This window comes from Panthera onca, chromosome C2 (assembly GCF_046562875.1).
Source record: "Panthera onca isolate mPanOnc1 chromosome C2, mPanOnc1 haplotype 2, whole genome shotgun sequence".
In the NCBI taxonomy this organism is placed as follows: domain Eukaryota; kingdom Metazoa; phylum Chordata; class Mammalia; order Carnivora; family Felidae; genus Panthera; species Panthera onca.
Genome location: NC_138347.1, coordinates 65,342,719 through 65,361,459, shown reverse-complemented (window position 1 = coordinate 65,361,459; position 18,741 = coordinate 65,342,719). Strand labels below are relative to the sequence as shown.

General features: G+C 43.5%; 1 protein-coding gene and 1 non-coding gene across 2 annotated transcripts in view; one reads left to right on the top strand and one right to left on the bottom strand.

The window, feature by feature from the left end:
- Window positions 1-18,741, bottom strand: part of ARHGAP31 (Rho GTPase activating protein 31) — a 113,724-nt gene that overhangs the window by 18,043 nt on the left and 76,940 nt on the right. Inside the window, exons 4-8 of the mRNA XM_060639914.3 lie at window positions 15,097-15,179; window positions 14,040-14,147; window positions 12,751-12,893; window positions 7,848-8,049; window positions 5,674-5,798 (exon numbers count right to left, since the gene is read on the bottom strand). Of these exons, the coding sequence (XP_060495897.3) occupies window positions 5,674-5,798; window positions 7,848-8,049; window positions 12,751-12,893; window positions 14,040-14,147; window positions 15,097-15,179 (661 nt within the window). The remainder of the gene's footprint in view (window positions 1-5,673; window positions 5,799-7,847; window positions 8,050-12,750; window positions 12,894-14,039; window positions 14,148-15,096; window positions 15,180-18,741) is intronic.
- LOC132684481 (small nucleolar RNA SNORA42/SNORA80 family) lies at window positions 8,922-9,063 on the top strand. Its single transcript, XR_009612691.1, has one exon. It is a non-coding gene; the product is annotated as a small nucleolar RNA SNORA42/SNORA80 family (small nucleolar RNA).

The following is an 18,741-nucleotide window of genomic DNA, read 5'->3' as shown; positions in this document are numbered from 1 at the left end:
TTGTACTAACCCAGAACACAGTCAATGCTCGACAAACAATAACCCTTGTTGCTGTTGTTCTTCAGGATAAACCAGGGCTCAGCAGCAGGAAAGACTCAGGAGATGGTCTGGAAGAAGCACTCAGTGTTGGCCCCAACTCAGACTGAGCTGTTTCAGCCCTCTTTTAAAGTTCCCCCATTTTCCTCCTTGCCCCAAACCCTGCTGCCTCTGAGAGGCTCTGAATTAGCCCCTCGGCCTCCCTGCTCGGGGCTTCTCTCTGCCTGGGGCCCGGAGAGAGAGGACAGAGCCATCTTCACTCAAACCCTTGGAAATAGCAAGACTGCCTTCAACCTCCTTACTTCTACTAGTAGGGCTAGGTCTCTTGTCCTTTCAAGATCTGCTATTTTCACAAGTTTACAAACTGACTTACTACCTGCCTGGCCAGTGTCCCTTCCTTTGAGACAAGCTTTTGCCTTTGTTTTCCAGAGGTTGCATTTCTGGACTTCTTCTGGCTTCCATGCGATAGCCTTTAGAGCCAGTGACCAGATGACACTAAGTGTCACAGAGGACGGACAACAGTTGTCTCTGCACAGCCACCAGTGTTCACTTTTTCATGTTGGACTCTCTTTCTGATGATGCAGCTCCTTGTGGCCTTGGTGGCCACAGCAGCTGATTTTGGGAACAGTCCTCAAGGATTCCCTGGCTCCATTTCTGGATAGTAACTAAGCACTCAGGACTCCTTGGCCTGTGTCTATATTTAGATTATAATATAGATATTAGATATATCTAGATGATCTAATATAGATATCTATATATCTAGATATATCTAATATATTTAGATTATATTTTTCTGTCTCGGACCTTGTCTGGGCCTCATGGAGGTACATCTGCCATTTTTCTGGCAGCTTTGGGGTCCTCGAGTCCCCTCTTTTAGATGATCCCTATGGCTTTGGGATTTCCCTGCTCAAAGGCATTCACTTTGGAGAGTTCCTTGGACTCTCCCTGTTGGATAACACAAATTCCAGTGCATAAGTGACTGGGAGACCCCAATGTGATGCATCTTCATTTGGTCAATACCCCATTTTTTCTTATCCTTCATTTCTTATTTCTGTTCAACTTTCTAAATATAGGTTAACATCCCTTCATCTACCCCCCTCCAAAAAAATCCCCAATGCTGTACATGGTGAATCAATTTTTAAAAGTCCCTTAGTTGATGGAATTTATAAAAGATTTTTCAAAATCTTTTTAAAATCATATTTAAATATGTGGGTGGCTCAGTCGGCTGAGCATCTGACTCTTGATTTCGGCTCAGGTCATGATCTCACGATTTCTGAATTCAAGCCCTGTGTTGGGCTCTGTGCTGACAGTGCAGAGTCTACTTGGGATTCTCTGTCTCCCTCTCTCTCTGCCCCACGCCTCCCCAGTCATGCACTTTCTGTCTCTCTCTATCTCTCTCTGTCTCAAAAATAAATAAACATTTTTAAAAGAAATTTTAAAAATTATTTAAGCATATTAATCCACTGATGTACTTTTTTCACATGCATATTTCAACAAATAGTGAGTCTATGAGTCACTTAACAGAGACCACACTGGTGGATATGACCATAAGCTGCCCCCACCCCCGGTCTTTGGTTGTGAGGGTTCCAGTGGTCACTAAGGCAATAGTCAAAGTCAGAGAGCCACTTGTATTGGCACTGTTGGCTCTTTAATTTCACCTCTGCATCCCATCAAAATTCAGCCATTCTAGTGATCTATCCCTGATTTGTTTGTTCATGTGGTCTTAGACCAGTAGCTTTCAAGCCTGGTTGCATTTCAAAATCACCCGAGGGACTTTCTAAAAATGACCAGTACTCTGGTTTCCCAACAGATCTCTTGAGGCAAAGCTGCCATGGGTGTGAACCTCTGTGGACAGCCAGGCTTAGACCCCTTGGCCAGGGACACCCTGTGCATTCCGAGCGTTGACCAACCTTTGATCCAGCACCTCGAGTTCCTTCCTTTTGAAAACCAAGTCAAGGTCAAGGCAAATCATTCATTTCACTTTTGCTCATTTGTTTTGCTCTATTGTTTTTGACCTTTTGCTCCTTGGTAAACTTCTTTCATTATATCATTGATTCTGTAACTGAAATTCTCTCTTTGATGTGCTTAAGCAAATCTCTTTATTATTAGATCAGGAGTTTCTTGCCAAAACTCCCCTCAAATTCTCCTTAGAGAATCTTAATTTCTGATTTGTATCTGATCCACGATACCTGTGGCAATCTGCCCTCTTCACCTGAGATATCTTTCCATTTGGAGAAAGACATGTTTCCCCATATAGTGAATGTTGTAGGTGCCTACCCAGAACCAATTTCCCTTCCTCCTTCTCACAGAGCTCTTGTACTTTTTGGGTGCATCTGACTGTAATCCCATTCCTCATGCCAGTGATTGGTTTAGGAAGCCATGGCTAAGCCGATCAGCAGAGGACACTCCCTTGGCCATAGGGATTGATCCATATGACTCAGGTGAAGGCAACTGAGATGGGGTTGGGGTGTTCTGATGGGGGATTGCTGGAAAAGAAGGGTCCCTGCTTTTAGGAGCAAGCCACCAGAAGTGATGTCTTTTCTCCTTCTGGACATAGTGACAGTCAAAGGTAAAGCCTACAAGTACTATAGCCACTTTGTTGCAGCAAAGAAGCCAGTCTGGGGATGAAGCTGACCTACTTGGGAGGGCACAGCTGAGGAAAACATAAGGGAGTGGAGACAGAGCCACTAAACCACTCTGAAGCCTTCCCTACATCTGGGTGTCCAATTACAGAACCCAGGAGTTCCCTCATTGAGTTGGCCAATTGAGTTGGATGTGCTATTGTTTCCAGCCTAAATCATTATAACTGCTGTCTATCCTCTGTGACATCCCTTGTTACTCCAGGAGGCAAATGTGAAGATTTCTAACATCTGTGCTTGGCATACAGTTATCACTGGGCTCAAGGAAAGTCCTTAAAAGTATTTCTTCCCATTTTTCCTATAAGCATTAATTCCTCCCCCCCCAAATCTTTATTATTAAAAACTTAAAACATTCACAAAATTTGGAGATCTCTAAACCTACCACCCAGGTTGACATTTGCCATATATTTGCTTTCTCTATATTGCCATGTATTTCTATATCTGTATCTACCTAGTCACTTATATTTTGCTGAATCATATGAAAATGAGTTTCGGTATTTTGACATTTCATCTTTAAATACTTTAACTTTAGCATATGCCTCCTAATAACCATTAATCTGAAACCGTTAATATGAAAATTTACAATTCCTTAACATCATCTAATAATTTATCCGTCCCCCAAATTATCTTCTGTAGTCCTTTTTTTCAAAGGATCCAATCGAGGCTTGCTCATTACATTTGTACATTTAGTTTTTACAATTTGTTTTCATAACTACTTCTGTCATTTTTTAAAAAAAATCAGACTTTCAATCTATCACACTAAAGGTCATTGTGGCAGATTTCTTTGGACTTCCCTTTCTGACACAGTATTCAGCTGGATTGGTTACATTCCCCATTGTACAGTGATTCCCTCATTTCTTTATTTTTTTAAGTTTATTTATTAATTTATTTAGTTAGTTAGTGAGAGAGAGAGAGGGAACACGAGTGGGGGAAGGGCAGAGAAAGGGAGAGACAGAATCCCAGCAGAATCGGAGCCATCAGTGCAGATCCTACATAAGGCTCAAACTCACAAACTGTGAGATCATGACCTAAGCCGAGATCAACAATTGGATGCTTGGATGCCTAACCTACTGAGCCACCCAGGCACCCCTGATTCCCTCAGTTCTTTCCTATATCAATTCCTATTCATTATTCAGATATAATTCCCACAAGGCAACACTCTCATTTAAAATTTATAACCCTGGCATGAGTCAGAGGGGAGAAGGGACAGATCTTCCTTATAGTACATTTCAATTAATAAATGTGGACAGAGTGATGGAAACAGAAAATGACCATTTGGCAAACACCACAGTAATAACTGTTGTAATAACAGTAATTTTGCAGGCAAGAATCATTGATGGATGCTAAAATTCAGGAATGAAAGTATGATGAGAAACAGGATATTTGCATTGTCTCAAAATATCTCCTACAACCTACTTGTTCATTGGAAAGGAAAAAATAGTAACAAAATTTTGTAGATGGTACTTTAACCAAGTGATCAAAGTTAACATCACCAGCAATAAGATATTGACATCATATGCCTCCTACGTGACCCGCTGAGACAGGCACAATATTCACAACCTCAACTGAATCATGAGGAAACATCAGACAAATCCAGCCTGAGGTGGTATATTCTACAAAATAAATGGCTGTACTCTTCCAAAGTGTCATGGTCAGAAACACTGAGAAAAATGTCCTAGACTGGAGGCAATTAAGGAGGCATGGCAACTGAATGCAACATGCATTCCTGGACCCAAAAAAGGACATTAGTTGGACGGCTGGTCAATTATGAATAAGGTCTGTAAATTATTTAGTAGGATTATATTGATGTTAATTTTCTGGCTTGGCTCATATTATGGTTAACATCAGAAGCAGCTGCATAAAGGGTACAAAGGTTCTCTGTCTACTATTTCTGCAACTTTTTTGTAAATCTAAAATTATTTTTTTAAAAAGACTGCCTAGTTAATCTTTATGTTTCAGGTCTAGTGAGGTTGATATGGCCAAATCAAAGACCTAAGAAGCAGAAATAGGAAAAAATTATATATACACATACATATCTATGATGAATACTTATTTATAAAATAGAAAACATATATTGATCTCTGTTCCTAGTTTAGGAGCACAGGGCTGCTAAAACCCTTGTAACTCCCTGGGTCATAGGAGTGTCTTTTGTTTTAATGAGGGCACTCTGGATGGGTTCCTGGATGGCTCCTGGATGAGGGCTGGTCACCAGAAAGACCAAGCCATGATTAGAAGCTTGGAACTTTCAGCCCTGCCCCTCATTCTCTTGAGAGGGGAGAAGGGCTGAAAATGGAATTAATGATCAAATATGCCTATGTGATGAAGCTTCCATAAATTCCCAATTATACGGGGTTCAGAGAGTCTCCAGATGGGCAAACACATCCACGCCAGTGGGGTGATGCACCCCAACTCTATGGAGGAGACAGACACTCCTGTGCTCAGGACTCTCCCAGACCTCACCTTATGTATCTCTTCAACTGGCTGTTCATCTGTATCCTTTATCATACGCTTTAATAAACTGGTCAATGTAATGAAGTGTTTCCCCGAGTTCTGCGAGCCACTCTAGCAAATGAATCAAATCAAGGAGGGGGTCTTTCGAACCTCCAATCTATAGCAGTAAGTCAGAAGCACAGCAGACAATCTAGGCTTGTAACTGGCACCTGAAGTGTGAGAATGTGCGGGGTGGGAGGCAGTCTTGTGGGACTGAGCCCTTAACCTGTGGGATCTGATGCTGTCTCTGGATAGACAGTGTCAGAATTGAGTTACATTGTAGGACACGCAGTTGGTGTAGCAGAAAATTGCTTGTTGTGAGGAAAAACCTCCACACATTTGGTGACCAGAAGTGTCAGAAGTGAAGTGCTGTGTGGGTAGTGAGGAGACACACGGGAGGGGAACAGTAGGATAGAACTGGGGTTTTCCCTATGCAGGAGATAAGACTCAACTGAGTTTTTCTAAGACAATATATATCTCATAAAACATAACTGCTATTGATTCTTACCTGACAGCCTCTGCCCTCTCACAAATACACTCCCATTTCTACTCAGCTTTGATTTGGAGTCTGATCCAGAACGTCCCAGGTTAAATATTGATTTCCATTTCTTTGATTTACTGGAGAGCTTTCTTCTAAAAGAGCCAAGCCATAAGACAGCATTAGTTTGGTAACTGGTCATTTCAGTGGGACCTTTAAATTGAGAAGGAATAGCCCAGTCATGTTCTGACATTTCAGGAAATCCCTCTCTAAAGTCCAGTCTGAGCCTGAGTCTGGCCCTGTCTGGGGATGCCCTGGATGACCAAGCTAGGCTTTCATGTTTCCCAGGGGAAGGGGCAAAGGTGTGCTGTAAAGGCAGAGGCGAGGGCAGACAGAGGCAGGGATGCATCGGAGACTCAGAGGTCACAAGCAAGCACACAGTTCTGGGGATTCTGGTAAGCTGTGCAGTCCTGGGTTTTCAAAGACACCTATTTTTTTGCAGGAGTAAACATTAAAGACCACAGAGCTCAGTGCTGCACTTGGGCCATACTGCTAGGTCATCCACAGGTGAGGAAAGAGCTGGTGAAGACTTCTGCGGACTGTAAAGGGGGTGAAGGAGAAAGTGACTTGGAAAAGAGACTGGCCTCTGAGAGTTAGAGGCTGCTGGGTGTAGTCAAAGATCACTGCAGAGAAAGGCAGAGGGTAATTAGTGTGTCTCTGGCTTCACTCATTTCCCTGATGCCTCTTACCAGGCTGCCTCAAGTAAGAAGGCATGAAAAGGAGAGGTCTAGAGTGGGTCTGGAGAGCCTGATGCCACCAGAGGTCACCACAGAGACTTTGCCCTGCTCTGGTTTGCCCAACTATCAGATTTCATAAAGTTTCCTGATGAAACCCTACAACTTGTGGGTTCCACAAAGGACCCTTTCACCATAAGGTTCTCATAGAACATCCAGATGTCAAGCCCAATATGTTTTTACAATCAATCAGAGATAGATCTGCAGCACTTGGTGGTTTCTTTTGGATCTGGCCTAGTTTTTTTTTCAAGCACTTGGTCTAGGATGTATTTTATAGGGTCACATACCTTGGGGTATGGTGTGCCCCTTATGTAGTTAAGGCACAGAGGAAATTCACTTGAGGGTCCTTCTGAGGTACTCTTCTTCCTGATCCCTGGGTGGAAGTCTTATTCTCCAGGGATTTAGGGAGCAAATACTGGGGCTTGGTCTAGACAGAGCATGATCAGTGCATTTTAGGAAATGGAAGGGTTTCTTGCCAGGTGAGTTCTAGGTGTACCATTCCCATAACATGCATTGTGAGAAGTGCCCCTACTCCTGTGTAATATGGTAGCACTTTCTCCCTCCCCAATGGGAAGCAGCCCCGCCATCTTGGGGATGACACTGACAAGAAGTCTGAGGTATCTATTTTCATGCCTCTTTCTACTGACCAAACATTGAGGATGACCATCTCCAGTGAAAGTTTGCCTTTCAGCCCCCCCACCTATTGTCTGCCTAAAGTTTAGAACTCCTGCTTCATCCACTGCCTCCTATTTATAGTGGGGTGTGAAGAGGAGAGGGGAGGAGGGATGTGTGGAGACCAGGGTTACAACAGAGGAAGCAATGAAGAAAGAAAATATCCTATGAATAAAAATGATATTCAGTTTGGTTTGGGAGGGCAAGGAGGGTTCTGACAGGCATGGAAGAAGGAACAGAAGCCAGGAATATGTGCCCCAAGTGCTGCATGCCCAGAGCTCTCAGTCTAGAGTGGCATTATTTGTTAGCTTATCCTCCATTCATCTCTATAGTTTTTATAATGTCACCTGGAGGTGAAGGATGGGGGCAGGGGGTCAAATTTTTTATTTTAGCAAACTTCCTTCTGAAAATATCAAGACCGTTTTATCTAAACTAAGGAGTAAAGGATTTCAGCCATGATCCTTGACCCCTATGAGCCCATCCCTGTCATGGTACTTAAGGATGTCTGGTGGGAGAGCAGATCTTGATAACTTAGGGACAGTGAGTGAAGACATCAATCACTGGTGAAAAAGAGCTGTGGAGACAGCTCCGTTTTCTTCCTCTGGAATGTTCCATTACATCCCAGCCCAGACAGTACCCCCAACCCATGCTGCCACTGTGGCTCTGAGACTATATAACTTCCTCCTCTATCCCCCCCCCACCCAAACGTTTCCCAGAATTTAAGAGAATGTTGCTTACTTGTTGTCTGGTAACTCAAGAACTGTGTGGAAGAGGGTGCCCATGGAAGGAGGGACAATTTCAGGCAAGCTATTCTCCCTCCTTTCCTTCCGAGCAGGATGGTTAGTAGCCAGGCTCCGAGCCTGTGCTTCCTCCAGGCTCACCAGCTTCATGGGCAAGGAGAGGGCTGGCAAGGTCAGGCTCTTCATGATTGGCGGATTTTCTATACAGAAAAGACAAGACCTCAGTTATGGAAGGAGTCCTGTGCATCAGGTCTAGCCAGATTTCCCATCCACAGCCCCTCCATTCCTGACTTCCTGGCAGGGGGCTTCTGGAGTTTTGAGGGATTTAGGGCAGAGGCTGTACATAGGAAACTAACAACCTCATGGCCAGACAGCCAGCTGGCACACAGGGCTTCAGGAGATAACCTATATTTCTTGCACTTCTCAGAGAGGGACCATTCATTCATTCATTCATGCGACAAACATTAATTGAACACTTCCTGCCTAGTACTCTGGCCAGGTGGGAATTTTATGTCCAACCATAGAGGTAGCCTTGCTCAGCTAGAACAAGGCAGGAGACTGTTCCTGCTCTCTGTAGCTGTACAACACACACTCCAAGGCAATTTAACGTGGGAGCCTATACTTTCCCTAGATCACTAAGGTTTATTTATATCTCTGCAGTAAAAAGGTATTTTATAGCCTATATTATTCCCTAAAAGATAGGTGGCTTTTTACTCACTACTCAGTAGTCTTAAGTGCATGCAAGCTAATCTTTTCTTTCTGTGTTTTGTTTGTTTTTGGTTTGGTGTTTTTTGTTTTTTTGTTTTTTGTTTTTTGCTTTTTAAGAAATGGAAGTCATAATGAGAGATCGATGGTGTCCAGAGTCATCTCTTTTCCCCAAGTCATTGGTTCTCAACTTGGGGCAATTCTGCCATTCCCACCCCTTCCCCAGGGACATTTGGCAATGTTTAAAAACATTTTTGGTTGTCATAAGCATGTGTAGGAGTACTACTGGCATCTAGTGGGTAGAGGCCAAGGATGGCATCCTACAGTGCACAGCGCAGCCCTACAACAAGAACTCTCCAGCACCAGTGCATGGTGATGCATTGACGGCAGGCCCTTATCTGTGGGCCTCTCATAGTGTACACATGCCAGAGGAGTGTGCAACCCCAAACCATTGCCCAGCCTCCTCACTGGTGGCCTGGCCTGTGAGCACTGAAGGGTGCTGTCTAATGTGGGAACAAAAAAAAAAAAAGGAAAACAAACAAACATAAAACAAACAAAGAACTATCCAGCACCAATTGTCAACAGTGCCAAGATTGAGAAATCTTGGTCTAAGTGAAAAAAGAAGAGATCTAAGTTGGCCTCTATTTAGCCTTTGGCAACCCTGCCAGTTTTCTATAACTTCAGAAGGCGTGAAGAGACTCAAAGATAACTTGCACCAACTGAAACTAAGCAATCTTTTTTGGTATAAGACTCACATAATTTTCAGAAAGCACCTTGATAGCACTCTTTCTCATTGCAGAACATGACCCTCTCTGAGTGGAGGGAAATAAAACCACTGATAAAGGGCATTGTAGAAAACAGAGTGTGTGACACTGGGGTTTTCCCAGGCAGGAGAGCATGGCAGTCATTCAGTGGGGCTTCAAGTAAGTAAATCCATGAGCCCAAAAACTTTTCAGTAAAGTTTCCAACTTTAACCATTTTCCAACTTAATCCAAAGGAGGTTAAAATATTTGAATTTTATATGCTCTCAATATTTGCTTTCTAGATTATTTCTGATTTGTTAATTACTTATTTACTTAAAAAATGAAATCACTCCAGGAGCAACTGGATCAACGGGAAGAACCCACACTGCAGGGCCAGGAGACCTCAGTTGGGTTAGTAACCACTCTCTCCCTAGTTTCAGGCTGCAGTGTCCTAAGGCCTACTCATTGTCTCTGCTTAGATGTTTAACAGGCATCTCTAACCTCACATTTCATAACAAAGCTTGTAATTTCTGCTCTTCACCTCTAAACTGGTACCCCTACTATCATTGCCAAGTCAGTAAGTGGCACCATGGACCATCCAGCTGTGTAAGCTGAAACCTGGAGTAGTTATTTTTCATTCATTCCTTTCTTTGATGCACCACCTCCTCCTACATCGAGTCAATAAGCAAGTCTGAAAACTCTACCTTCAAAATGTACTTTGAATCCAGCCACCTTCCTTCTTTCCACTGCTAACATGCTAGTCCAGGCCACCATGATTGCCCATCTGATTTCTGCCATTGCTCCTTAACTGGTCTCTCTGCTTCCAGACTTGCTGCCTTTCAGTCTCTCCTTCACACAGCAATCGGAATGCTCAGACCCTGCACTCCCTGCTCAAAATCCTCAAATGCTTTCCCATGGCACTGAGAACAAACGAAACTCCTAGCTTGACCTACAAGGACCTTCCATCTGCTTTCCCTGTACTCTTTGCCCACTGACCCAGTGGGCTACAAAAATATGCAGTAAAAATTTATAAATGTATACTCCCATTATAAACTATACATTTATACTACTGTATTAGTGTTATATATAACAGAAAATATACAAAATCATAGAAATTACAAAGTATACAATATAAAGAAATGAGAAAGGAATTCTAATGGTTTCTTCCAACACCTGTAGTTCAGTATCTTGGTCTTTGGTGTCCCCTCAGGTGGGGCACCCCACTTTGGAGACCACATTGGCTCTAGTCACACTGACCTACTTTTCTGTACTATTATGAGCCCCTTTCCACTTCAGAGCTTTTAGACTCTCTGTCCTTTGTGTTTGGAACATTCATCCCACAGATCCTCACATGACTGGTTCCTTTTGTCATAAGGTCTCAGTTCAAAGATCACCTCCTCAGAGATCATAAGTCCCCAATAATTTATTGGTTGATTCAAAAGGATGGATGAATGAATGAATGGATGAATGCATATTCTCACTTACCTTCAAAAAGGATTTATATAGCTTACAATAATGGGAGATTTAAAGTAAAGATAAAGGGGGGCGCCTGGGTGGCGCAGTCGGTTAAGCGTCCGACTTCAGCCAGGTCACGATCTCACGGTCCGTGAGTTCGAGCCCCGCGTCAGGCTCTGGGCTGATGGCTCGGAGCCTGGAGCCTGTTTCCGATTCTGTGTCTCCCTCTCTCTCTGCCCCTCCCCCGTTCATGCTCTGTCTCTCTCTGTCCCAAAAATAAAATAAAGTAAAGATAAAGGAAACATTAGCCACTCCTAAGAATATAACCAAGAGAATTGGAAACGTGTTCGCACAAAAACTTGTACATAAATGTTCACAGCAGCATTATTCATAATAACCAAAAAGTGGAAACAACCCAAATGGCCTCAACTGATGAATGGATAAACAAAATGTATATGCATACAGTGAGAAATATATTATTCATCCTTAAAAAGGGATGAAATACTGATACATGCAAAAATATGGAAGGACCTTAGAGAACATATGCTAAGTGAAAGAAGTCAGTTACAAAAGACCACATGTTGTATGACTCCATTTATATAAAATGTCCAGAAGAGGCAAATCCCTAGAAATAGAAAGTAGATTCATGGTCGCCAGGGTCTCGGGGGAGAGCAAAATGTGCAGAGACTGCTTAATGTGTATGGGGTTTCTTTTTGGAGTGATGCAATGTTCTGAAATTAGATGGTGGTGACAGTTGCACAATTCTGTGAATACACTAAAAACCACTGAATTGTATACTTTAAAATGATTAAAATTGTGAATTTTATGCTATGTGAATTTTATCTCAATAAAAAAATTTTTTTTAAGAAAGGTTTATAAACCACATAGAGGACAGGGTGGGGATGGGAACAATTATACCAGGAATTAAAATTTGATGTTAACTGCCATTGATTATTCTGATGGTTATACTTGTTTTCTCCAAATACATTAGCTGAACTAGAAAAGAATGCTTTAATCAGCTAAGACAAATATTTTGCAAATAGGGTTCTCATATACCACGGATTCTCCAAGTGTGGCCCTGACCAGCAGCAGCACCATCACCTGAAAACTCACTAGAAGTACAAATTCTAGCAGCATTCCAGACATACTGAATCAGAAATTCTGGGGATGAGGTCCAGTAAACTGTGCTTTAACAGCCCTCCCTCCAGGTGATCGTGATGTATGCTAATGTTGGAAAACTCACACAAGTGGGTCACAGGCTTCTTGATCTAGATTTTTTAGTTGTACAAATTTGGCTCACAGGAGTTCAAGCAACATAAACCAATTCATTCCTAGGGTTCATTATGTCATTATGAGAGCTATAGGAAATCATATTCTTGCATCTTATCACACCCAGCCTAAAATAGCTGTCTTTTTCACCAACATAGCTACAGAGATCGATGCTAACTACTCTGCCTATGCATGCCCACAAGTACACACTCAGTTTTGTAAGCCCAGTGCCTGGTGCAGGGAAGAATAAAGTAAGCACTCAATAAATGCTTATGAAGGGAACACATTCTGAATATACACACGAGTATGAACATGCTGCCTCTTAACTCAAAAACTCCAAGATGAAGACAGAAGTATCTTCCAAAATACCACATTGAAATTAAATTTGAAATAGAATAGTTAAAAGGGAGGAATGTTGCCTGTAGATAATAACCCAAAGGGTTTAATAACTAACTAAAACCAATGGGAGATCCAGTGCTGCATATGCATTCATGGGATAGGCCAGGTATGCAGCTGACCAGAAACACGCTACAGCCACCCACAGACACATCTTGCTGCACGCAGACAAATGTACATGTATGCACGAACCCCAGACACTGACACACAGAGCAGTCAGCACACGTACACAGCCAACACTCGGAGCTAGAAGCCTAACTTATTATTGGGTCCCATGACTAAGGCAAAGAAGAAGGATGGCCTGGTGGCGAGTCTGCCAGACGGAGCCATTACCATTGTTCTCCAAAGACCCAGGAGTGCCGTTGTTAAAGATTTGATCCACATGATTCAGTATGAACTCAATCACCACCTGCTGGACCCGAACTGCAAGGAAAGCAGCATCTCCATTGCAACCAGTGGCTTCGATCTCTTTGGACCTAAATAATGGACGAAAGACACTCAGTGAGTGAGTCTGCCCCATAACTGAAAGCAAGTAAGGGGAGCCAGTGGGTCTTTTGTACAAGCCCCATCTCCTAAATGTATACGCTTTGTTCATCTCTAGATTATTTTAACTATGTAAGACCTATTAAAAGGACTCTACAAAGTCTGTAAGGCCTAACACAATGAACAAACTTATTTAAAAAAATTTTTTTTAATGTTTATTTATTTTTGAGAGAGAGAGAGAGAGAGAGAGAGAGCAGGGGAGGGGTAGAGAGAGAGAGGGAGTCACAGAATCTCAAGCAGGCTCCGGGCTCTGAGCTGTCAACACAGAGCCCGACACAGGGCTCCAACCCATGAACCATGAGATCATGACGTGAGCCGAAGTTGGGATGCTTTACTGACTGAGCCACCCAGGCACTCCATGAACACATTTAAAAACAGTTACCATGTATACCATGTATCATACATTGCTAGACTATAAACACTGTATTACTGAATATGCAGGAATATATTTTTTTCTTCACAGGATCTCCTTCCACCCCCATCCAATTGTGCTATGGGGCAGGTCATCATTTATGAAGCCACATGAAGCTGTGACCCCACCAAAACCAACAAAAGCCAATAATTCCAAAGACAAGAAAGGCCTTTTCAAGAAATTATAATATACAGACCCTTAACTTTAGCCACATCCTGATTATAGCCAAAAATGCCTTTGGAACCCAGAGTTTCCAGGTTAGCAAGCAAAGAGCTCAGGCTATGAAAGTCACCTTTTTTTTTTTTTTTTTTTAAGTGTATTTATTTATTTTGAGAGAGACAGTGAGAGCAGGGGAGGGGCAGAGAGAGAGGGAGAGAGAGAGAATCCCAAGCAGGCCCTGCACTGTCAGTGCGGAGCCCGAGGAGGGGCTCGAGCCCACAAATTGTGAGATCATGGCCTGAGCCGAAAACCAAGAGTTGTATGCTTAACTGACTGAGCCACCCAGGCACCCCTAAAAACATCTTTAATTTACATGTGTTACACATGACCACTTAGCTACAGGTTTGTCTTCCAGTAGCTTCAGTTTTGAAGAATACGGTCTTCGTTTCAGTTGTTGGGCTGCCTTGAGCCCACTGGGGTGGCGAGAAGGTGAGGTTGTGGTGGCTACCTGAGCAGGTTTGGTGCCCACACCAGGGCCAGGTTCCTGGCATGCATGTTGGTCTTGCTGCTGAAGGAGGCAATGTGGGCCAGGTGTCGAATCAGGTATTCCAAGGTCCTGTAATGGGTCATTTTTAAATTTTTTTTTAACAAAATAAGAAACTTCAGTGCCTGTGAAAAGCCTGAGTACTGGGTTTGGATTTAAGAGAGTCTAAATATTTCTATCTCATGAATTTTGGAGGAATATCAGGAAGGTAACAAGATTGATGGAAATAATCTTCTTCATCCTAGGCATGCTGGCCGAGGGTGGAGAAGGGGAATGTTTTTGTCAGAAGTCAGCTGAGGCCCTTGGAGAGCCAGAGACAGACCCGAGAATCACAGCACCCAGAGCCCGAGAGATATCAGTGGCTCCCTTGGCTTCCTTTTACGCAGGTCACCATTGCCGCCACACAATCTTGAAACCGGCTCTTATCTCTGCCCCTTCTGTAATTACTCCAGCTATAGGTAACTTGGTTCTTGTTAGAGAGCTGACCTCATGGGTGAATAACATCTGTTATTATAGGAAGTTCTTTCTTATTCCACATCAAAATCTGTCCCCTTGTAAAAGAGGCTCAGAGAACATTGGGAAAGGTGGTTAGATGAGGGGCTAAATGGTGAAAACAAAATGGAAGGGTGAGCTGATGTGAGGGGTGGTACTAATGAGCAAATAGAGAGATCAGTCCGCCAAAAGTTCAAAAGGTACAGCCAAACCCTATTTAAAAATCATCCTGGTTTCCATAGATTTGTGTATACTATGAATCTGGGTAAGAACCTAGGCTATCACAGCCAGTGAGGCTGGCTTGTGTGGCCAGAACGACTTCCTGTGAGACTCTGAGGGCTGCCTCTTCCTGTCAATGTCCTTGGTCAGGCACCAACTCACTCTGATAAAGCTGACCTGCTCACCCACCTCAAAATGCCGCAGGAAAGTCACTGTCCGCTGAACTTTTTCCCTTTTATGATGCCAGCCTGCTTCTTTGGTATTACACCACTTTGAGAGGCTGTGGGCTTCTTTTACCAAGGATTCTTACCTGTAATGGGATGGGGGAAGCTCCTGGATAACATTTTGGATTCGGGCCAGTTGGCCTTCTTCCGGGCAATGAGACACGGCCTCCTGTGAAGAAGAACATGAAGTAGCCGAGTGAGTGCTTGAGAGGGTGGCCACCCACCTGTGTCTGCTGGCCTTCTTTAGGTTTCTGGCACTCCAGCCTCCCAACGAGGCCTAGAGATCGTCTTTCCAAGAAGCATGCTTTCCTAGTAAAAACAAACAACTAAAATCTGACAGTTCGTGATGAGAAGTATCTAACAGTGAGTGCGAGTGGGGACATGTGGATTGTTTAGGTCTCTGTGTGTCCTCAGAATGTTGTTGGGTATCTGGTAAAGATGCAGAATGCTGGGTGTGTGGTGTGGCAGAGAGAGTGACAGAGATTCACACTGGGAGAGGGAAAGAGAGACGTGGAGATGACAGGTGACACTTGATGGTCTTGCCTGGACTTACTCTCTGGCTGTTTCCTGTGTGGGTATTTTGTTCTCCTGAGACAGGGAAACTGAAGGGACCTCATGAAAAAAGCTGAGGTTTTTTTCTTTGTTCCTATTCCTGCTTCTGTTCTTGCTAGGACCTATACCCCCCCCCCCCCCCCTTACACATACCTTATAGAACAGGTAATGTATGTTCTCCTTGCAAAGGTCAAGGAGTTAATGATCTCTTTGGAGTCTTCCAGCATAAGAGATGACATCTAAAGAGTGACTAGGTGAGGTCATCACGACCATTTTCCAAGACCACTGACTCATCAAGGCCCCTGGCTCTAGGGCATAAGTGACTTACGGAGAACACCTAAACACCTATCTTTGTTCCTGGATTACTGAGAAGACACACGCACTAGACAACCATCCTCAACAAAAACCCAGGCCCCAAGCAAAGATGACATTCACTCTTCTTTCCTTTCTGAGTCTCTGTTATACTCTCTCCATATCTACACTCTCTATGTCTTCGATAAACTCTACTCTCATTTCCTTTCATTGTGAGTTTGATTTCCACCCTGTGAGAAGCTGAAGACCCTCTTGGCTGGTCTCGTGAGACCCCCTCTGGGTCCTTGGATCCAGCCATCCTGCATCATTCTTCTCGGCCCAGGGCCCTCAAAGAGAGGCAAGGGTATCAGTTAACGCAGTGTGATCACACGCTTGTTCAGAACTCCTGCACAATGTAGGCATCCCTGGGCAGATGCCCCTGTGCCTTGTCCTGAGAAACTGTTCTGCCTGTGCCCAGCCCCTTCCAGTGCAGTGGCTGAGTGCTCAAGCATGGGAGCAGTAGCTAAGTGCAAGGTCAATGGTAATCACATCTTTCTTTTTTTACTGAGGTACACTTTACATACATTAAAAATGTACAAATCTTAAGCTAGAGCTCCATGAATTCGTTCATATGCACATACCCATGTACCCCCACCTAGATCAAGATACACCTTAAAGGGGGCTCCTGAGCTCATGTGAATCTTCTGACCCTGAATTCACAGGCATATGTAACTTACATAGTCTTGTGTTTCCTCCCAGTGCTAGAAACTTGCTTTACATTTGTATATAATAAAAAGTAAAATCAGGAAATGCATTCTTTAATTTGATAAATATTGCCCCCTGTAATACAACCAAAAATAAGTTCCTAAGTGTGGTGTGGTTTTCTTATATCCTTCACCTCGATTCAGATTTTAGGTGTTATTTTGTGCTTGTGAATAAAGGCTGAAGTTCAAATGCTCAGTAGTGAGAAGTTTTAAGCACAGAAAAGTAGAAGGAAATTAACTTTACTGGGCACTTTCTATTATGCCACGCCCTATTTGAGGTCACACTTGCTGGGTCTGTTCTGTTCTAAATTAGAGAAGAAGTCCTAACCGGGGCCAGCCTGGACCTCCCAACTCCTTTACTTGCCTCCATTTTTTTCCCACAGAATTCACCACCATTACTTATACAATATAGTGTACTTACTTATTAGGTTTATTGCTTATTGTCAGTCTCTCAAGCTAGATATAAACTCTACAAGTGCAGGGATGTGATGAGTCCGTGTGCCTGGAGCAGGGGCTGGCACCCAGGAGGCACTCCCTCCATATTTGTTGAACATCATGCCAGGGCTTTGTCAACCAAGTGGTTTCTTTCCCCCTTTCTTTTCTCTGCTCTCCCCTCTTAATTTAATTGAAATAAAACATGCACAGAAACCAACTGTTTTAAAAGGCAATCAAAATTCTCTACATAGTAAAGCTTGAGATTTTGTTTCCTGAGCATTGGTGGGAGAAATGAGGGTCCGGGAGGGTCACAGTCACAGGTGTCCCAATCTTCTGGTGGGTGTGCAAGCCTGAGAAGAGAGCCAGCATAAACACAATCTCTGTTGTAAACCTCAATTTTTGAGATATGGAGGAGGTGGAGGGTGGGAACAAGAATGAGGCCTGGAGTTAAGCACCTTGACATCTCTGCTCTTTCTGAGAAGTCATTTAGAAAATAGATTTGTGGAGAAGACCCAGACTCCCAAGGCAGGGAGAACCTCATAAGGGAAGCCAAGGGAGAGAAGCTCCAGAGGAAGGAGGGACTGTGGAATGTGGTACGGGTCCTCCCACATTCTATCCTGCAAAGGGGGAGGGAGGAGTGGGAGGTCTCTCTTCCCCCCAGCAAACTTTGTAAAGTGCCCCCACCCTCCTAAACCTGTGTCTGGGGAATAAAGGTGCAGGTCAATTTAACAGCCCTCATGGAAAGTTTCTTTGATATTTTAGGAAGCTGTTAGTCATCTTTGTTCTGAGAGGCTGGGCGGGCCCATCCCCTGATGCCTGTAGGTCCCATTTGGGATTCTTGTTTATTTCATTGTTCACAGCCTCTCCCCATCCCATTCAGAAGCCCTCTAGATCCTGTAGTTTCTCCTGGAGGGTCCAGTCCTTGAAAACTTGTTTTTAGCACTCTTTATGTTTCCCCATTAGGTTGGCAGAACCTACCACTGGGAAATTGGGGAAGGGGAGTTAAAACTCTGCCTATGCCAATTTTTTGCCTGAAAGAGAATTTCACTCAACTTTTGCCAAGCTAATCTGGCTAGCAATTAAATCTTAAAAGATTTAAGGATGGGGCGCCTGGGTGGCTCAGTCGGTTGAGCGGCCGACTGCAGCTCGGGTCATGATCTCACGGTCCGTGAGTTCGAGCCCCGCGTCGGGCTCTGTGCTGACAGCTCAGAGCCTGGAGCCTGTTTCAGATTCTGTGTCTCCCTCTCTCTGACCCTCCCCCGTTCATGCTCTGTCTCTGTCTCAAAAATAAATAAACGTTAAAAAATTTAAAAAAAAAAAAAAAAAAAAAAAAAAAAAGATTTAAGGATGAATCTGTGACTATTTGCTCTCTTCCAATCAGTATCAAGAAGACTGCTTCTCTGCCCTTTGTGGACTCCGTCCAAGACTAGACTCTCTCCCTTCTGGTGGGCCCCTTGCTCCTGTTTTATCTGTTTACCTGAACACCACCAGCACCCTCACTTACAGCTCACGTCCTGCTACCTCGCAGCCCTGTCACCATGGTGGACAAACAACCCGTGCCTATCCTTTCCAACTGTAATCCAACTGCAACTCAGTATTGCCCTTGATTTTCCATCAATTATTTAAAAATCATTAAAAAGCCATTTTTATTATCTTAAAATATTTTAAGCTATTAGACTCAAAAGTAAT